General features: G+C 35.1%; 1 protein-coding gene across 1 annotated transcript; it reads left to right on the top strand.

The window, feature by feature from the left end:
* The first annotated feature begins 1,436 nt into the window (after nt 1-1,436).
* Nucleotides 1,437-5,067, top strand: LOC149408273 (DNAJ heat shock N-terminal domain-containing protein). Its single transcript, XM_089616512.1, has 11 exons — nt 1,437-1,931; nt 2,012-2,343; nt 2,446-2,523; nt 2,658-2,760; nt 3,235-3,323; nt 3,422-3,533; nt 3,697-3,750; nt 3,837-3,885; nt 4,144-4,244; nt 4,437-4,552; nt 4,629-5,067. The coding sequence occupies exons 1-11, from the start codon at nt 1,554-1,556 to the stop codon at nt 4,963-4,965; spliced, it is 1,749 nt and encodes a 582-aa protein (XP_089472638.1). The 5' UTR covers nt 1,437-1,553; the 3' UTR covers nt 4,966-5,067.
* Nucleotides 5,068-6,058: the final 991 nt, after the last annotated feature.

The following is a 6,058-nucleotide window of genomic DNA, read 5'->3' as shown; positions in this document are numbered from 1 at the left end:
GGAAGCCCTCAGATTCGGTCGGAGCTGATTAGAATGGGTTGGAGCTCGTCAGATTTTGTCGGGGCCTCTTGAATTTGGTCGGATTTTGTGTGATGGAGAAAAAGAGATGAAGAATGAAAGAGATGTGAGAAAGAAAGAGAGAGTTTATTGAATTGAGAGACATTTTTGTCTGAATTTAGGTCAAAAATCTAATTTTGAATATTTTTCACTTTATAAATATAATTTGTTATTTCTCTAATTTTGAGATTTGCAAAATAAAATTTCTCTAGCAGTACTTGGTCCTCAACTTAACCATTTTATGTTTATTTGGCGAAAAAAAAAATGTTTTTATCCCAAAGAAAAACAAGTGTTATCCGATAAAAAAAAAAGAGAAGATTTTGATGAAAAGAACGAAAACAAAACAAAGAAAAGTAGTTTGGCTTGTATAGGGAGTTTTGTTGCAATAATCCCAAATTACAACGTAAGAAAAAGAACAACAGAAAATCGTGCTATTTCATTAAAGAAAATTAGGGATCCTCGAAGTTGTCTTAGCAATCCCATTATATATCTTGCCGGTTGAAATAATAGTATCCGCGTCTTCGTCTTTACTGATAGGCCGTAGTTTATCATATCCTTATCCTTAACATAGTTAATAAGAGGCAATGCCTCTTTAACTTTAATCCTGATTCCGCCACATGACGCCTCCAGGGGGCGACACGTGGCGGCCAATTTTTTTTTCTTCTTTTTTTTTTCTTTCGATTTTGGGTTTTTTTTTTTTTTTTTTTTTTTTTTTTTTTTTTCTTATTTTGATTTTGAATTTATCTTTTTTTCCTTCCAATTTTGATTTTTTTTTCCTTCCAAACATTAATTTTTTTATGTATGTTATAATCATAATTACAGATACTATGTTATACTATATCAATAACATACATTATCCTTTCTTTTTTTCTTAGACCTTTAATTTATTTTCCCTCTCTCATCAATATATTTTGTATATCTTTTTATTTATATTATTTCATTTTTTCCCCATCTTTCATCAATATATTTTGTATAATTTTTTTATGTTTATTATAATCATGATTACTAATACTATATTATACTATACCAATAACATACATTATTATGAGTATATGTTATTATATATATATATATATATATATATATATATATATATAGTTGGAAAAACTTTGATTTCCCTTTCTTTTATCAGAATTTAACTTCGACTTTTACTTACCTAAATTTTTTTTTTTCCCATAATATTTCTAAGAAATCTGACGGATAGAAAAACATTCAGTATTTTGAAACCTTTGAATCATAAAAGAATTTTTTTTCTACCTTTTGTTATTTTTTAAACATCATTGACAACGATTTTGCTAGATTTAATTTAATACAATTAAAAATCTTAAAATTACTCTATTTTACTTATTTTTCTTTTTAACTTAAAAAAAATTGCTTTTATAAAACTAGTCTGAAAAGAAAAGAAAAAAAGTTTGTCCTCACCATCGCCGAAAGAGGATCGACATCACGGCCCAAAAACACCTCTTTTCCTGGAGCAGGTATTTTGAGCTCTCCGAATGGGCAGTGGAAGAAAGAGTAGGAATAGGAAACTCGAGGAATCGAACGACGAATCTTTGTCGTCCGCCTCCGACGATAGCTCCGACTCTTCGAGGCGGCACCGCCACAGGAGCAACGGCGGACCGAGGAGAGAGAAGGAAGAGAGAAGGAAAAGGCGTAGGGAAGAGAGGGGTAGGGAGAGAAAGAGAAGGAAATATAGACGGGACGATGAAAAGAAAAAGAAGAAGAAGAAGAGGAAGAGGAGTTATGGCTCTGAATCCGAGTCGTCGAGCGAGGGTTTTGGTGATTCGGAGTCGGAGGAGAGGCTGGATCAACCTCAAGCTGTGTTGCAGGAGTTACTGAAGGAATTTCCGAGCGCTGGAGTCGAATTGAAACAGGTAATTTCCATGGCTTTCAATGAGCCGTTTTTTTTTATCTGTGGTTTCGAGTGTGATCGATGGTTTTCCTCGTTTTTCAGATTTTGCAAATGATCGATGACCGGCAAGCCGTTGACATAAAGGGGATTTCTGAAAAGTCCCTAGTTAGGCATTTAAAGAAGCTGTTTGTTGCATTGAGTCTCAAGGAGAGCGGTGATAGAGTTTTTTCGCTTCCCAAAGAAGTTCGGCCCACTTTGGAGGTTGTGGGACACCTTTTTCGTACTTCACCCGAAATCGAAACCGAACAGCTTGATCGGTCTGCACAATCAGATGATTCAAAGCCATCTCAAGAGACCGAAAGCAGACAGAATGCATATGATGCTAATGTTCCACTCCCTGCGAATTGTGATGATGATACGGGTCCTAGGAGAAGGTTCGTAACTATTGCACTTTCTAAGCTTTTGATCTCTGTCATTACTTGTTGGCTTTGATCTTAAATTTTACATTTCCGGGCTTGTTCGTTAATTCATGACAGGGTAATTGGCCCTGCAATGCCATCAGCCGAGTTACTTGCTGCTGCTGCTAGATTAACAGAAGCACAAGCTGAGCTCAGGTTTTTTTTTTTTAAATTTTAATTTTTTTTTTTCGGGAGATATCATCCCGTTTGATGCAATTTCCTAGAACTTTCTTGTGAATCTCAAATAAGATAATGGCAATGCTGTGATGCTATCGTACGAATGCTCACAGAGAAGCCGAGTTGGACGAAGATGATCAAATGTTTGTCGGACCTCCACCGCCTGCCCTGGTGGCTGAAGCTGCATCAGCAAATGAAGCAGAGCGATTTGAAGAGGTATGCATTATCGGGGAAGGGTAAATCAGTCTTTAGTTAGTTTATTTTCGTTTTTATTTATTTAATCATATTTCGTGTAAGTTATTAGGGTGGGTCATTATAGGGATGAGAAGAGTTGTTGAGTTATTTGGTTTAGTTATAGGAGTAGAGTAAGATAGAGGGAGAGATTGACTTACCTCCCGAATTGTAGGAGGTTTTAGTGTAATCACTGGTCCAATTATCAATGAAAGTATCTGTTTATATTTTGATGTAACCCGGGCCGTAAAAGTATGATAGTGCACTTTATGCTTAGAAGACTGTGACCCCCTATGCGGTTTCCTCAATAAACTTCTATTAGAGAGTAAATACCATTTATTAATGTTCTTCAGTCTGAGGGTTATACATTTATTCCTCTGTATGATTATATTCTGGATGGGCCTGGAAAAGATCAGGGCTGCGATAAGGTACTTAATCCACATATTTGGTCTTATTTAGGTTACAAGAATTTTGGGTTTTGAGGATGATTCTGCGTATGAGATCTTAGGAGTAAACCAGATCAGGACTGCAGAAAACATAAAGAAAAGGTATGAACTTGTTTTCCTTGGCTATTCATACGTTGTCTTTATTTTAGACACTCACATATGTTTGTAAAATATATTCTGACATGTTACCATCCATTTAGGTATTGGAAAGTATCTCTTTTGGTGCATCCGGATAAATGCTCTCATCCTCAAGCCAACCAAGCATTTATCAAATTAAATAAAGCTTTTAAAGAACTACAAGATCCTGATAAGGTGAGTTTATAGCTCCATCGTTCCATTTTATTTTTGTCGTTGTCAGAGTCTCTAACCAGTTTTCTATTTAACGTCGATGATTTTTATTTTATTTTTTATTTTTATTTCTTTGTGTTGTTTATTTTTGCGATATGGAATTCCCATCTTATATTATCTTCTGCAGAAAAAAGCACTGGACGATAAATTGAAAGAAAAAGAGGAAATGGAGAAATTTAAGGTAAAACAATTCACCTAACCATTTTATTTTTTAATTAATAAATTGCTTGTGGATATGGGTTTTGATTATTTGAGTTGTTGATGTAGATTGAGTTGCGAGCAATGCGCGAAGCTGCACAATGGAGAAGGGCGCAAGGTTAGCCACGCTTTTTTATTTTTAGTTTTTAATATGAATATTTTCATTTGAATTTGAAGCTTAGGATGTCCTTTTACTTCATTTACACTAATGCATTGACAATAGTAATGTACTAAAGTACAGTTTTTCTTTGAACACTTGGAATTGTGTGGATTATAAATCTTGGATGTGTTGATTCCATATTTTTTGGCTTCATAAAGGTTTGTCATCAGTGTATATATGTTCTTCATTATATGACGAGACAACAATATATGGCAGGTATATCAATGGAGGGTGATGATGAACTCCTGAAAGAGGAGGAAGTAAAAGTGGCACCACAAAGAGAGGAGTGGATGACAACGCTTCCCCCTGAAAGGAAAGTAAGTTGTTTACATTTTCTGTTAAACTAACTTATCACAATCTCATTCATATACATTTTAACTGATTTTGGTATTGAGTACGAAAGCACAGACTTCTTTTTTTTTTTTTTTTTTTTTTTTTTTTTGGCGTGACAAATACTTGTTTGCAATCACGTATGAGTTTCAAACTTGCAACACTTTTATTTTTCTCAGGCTGGAGTGACAATGCAATCGACAAAAGCGTTTAGCAAAGGTGCCAGAGAAGGACGTGGCGATACAAGTGCATGGACAGACACTCCTTCCGACAGAGCCCAAAAGGCAAAGACGAAGTAAGACATATTATCATTTTTTTTCTTCTCAAATGTAAGACTCTGCTAAACACATTTGGGTTTCAATCAACGACAGTTATCTAGAAGCATATAATGAGGCAGCTGCGTTGGTTTCGAACGAAGCGAGGAAGAGTTCCGATGCAGATTTAGTTGACAAGTACAACAAAGAGAAACGGTCGAAATCGCTGGTCGAAAAGCACCGAGAAGAAAGAAATCCAACAAGCCGTTCGAAGAAAAAATCTGTGCAAAAACCCGAAAAGGAAGAATGGGTTGGCCAGCATCCGTGGAAGCCTTGGGATCGCGAAACAGATTTGACAGCTGGCCGGAAAAGTGTGAACTTCGATCCCAAGGACATGTCTCAAGGCATAAGCTCGAGGTTTTCATCGGGTACGTTTCAGAGGAACTTCCTGTAAGAAGTCATTTTCCTTGAAGACAAGTTGCTCCTTTTCATGTGAAGATTTACCAAGTGATGGAATTTGAACTTTGCAATGAAAGATAAGCTACCATACTATTTACCATGTATTTTGTTTTATTGGGAGAAGAGAATAAACCAAAGAGAACTAAGTCGTTCTTAATCATACGAAAAGAGAAGTTCATTCTACACAATTCCACAGCAAATTCCGATTTAGTATTACTACACGATTCTGTAACAAAATACGCACGACAATCTAACGCCATTCAGTAAAAGCCATAATTCAGTATAGATACAATTTTTTGACATGCTGGCACCTAGAGAAGGGACAAAGCGTTGCACAATCTAGTAAAATAGAAAAGACTAACTATATGTAGATTTTTTTTTGAAGGGCAGTTTTGCCCAATGGAGATGGAATCCACAATCTCCACTTTGAAAGTGGTGCGGAATTACCGACTAGGCTATACTAGGTACCACAATTATATGTAGACTTTCTAAGAATAGATTTATGTCCTGTTTTTAGACAAATATATCTAAACACCTTCTCTCACTTATCTATCTCATTAACTCTCTCGGTTGTCACTCGTCTTCTGACGATTTTCGTCTATTTCCGATGATCTAAGACTAACACGTGCGGAATGAACTATATTGATAAATATTGAATCTTCGATGATTTTTGGAACTCTATCATTGAAAAAAATATTGAATTTCTTCGGTTTTAATAGAAATAATTGGAATTCATCGAAAATAATTGGAAGTTGTTTGGAATTAATCAAAATTAAATGCAACATTGACTGCAAAAGGAGTCATTGCTCTTTTAATTCAAATTAATTTCTATTAATTACGATGACTTTTGACTAATTCCGATGACTTCCGATAACTTTTGAATTTAATTAGAAGTGGTTAAAGGCAACGACGACTCCTTTTGGTATCGTTGCCCAAGAGAAAAGAATCGCTGTTGCCCTTAAGTACAATTAAATTTATTAATTCCGATGATTTTCGAAAATTTTCGAATAAGTTCGATGAAATTCAATATTTTCTTCGATGATAATAATGTTAGGAAATTAACAATTCAAATGTACTATTCGAATCGT

The sequence above is a fragment of the Urtica dioica genome, chromosome 1 (assembly GCF_054948205.1).
Source record: "Urtica dioica subsp. dioica isolate 48M chromosome 1, U.dioica_male_clone48M_v1_H2, whole genome shotgun sequence".
NCBI lineage: Eukaryota > Viridiplantae > Streptophyta > Magnoliopsida > Rosales > Urticaceae > Urtica > Urtica dioica.
The sequence above is the reverse complement of the archived record's forward strand: the minus strand, read 5'-3'. Positions and strand labels throughout refer to the sequence as shown.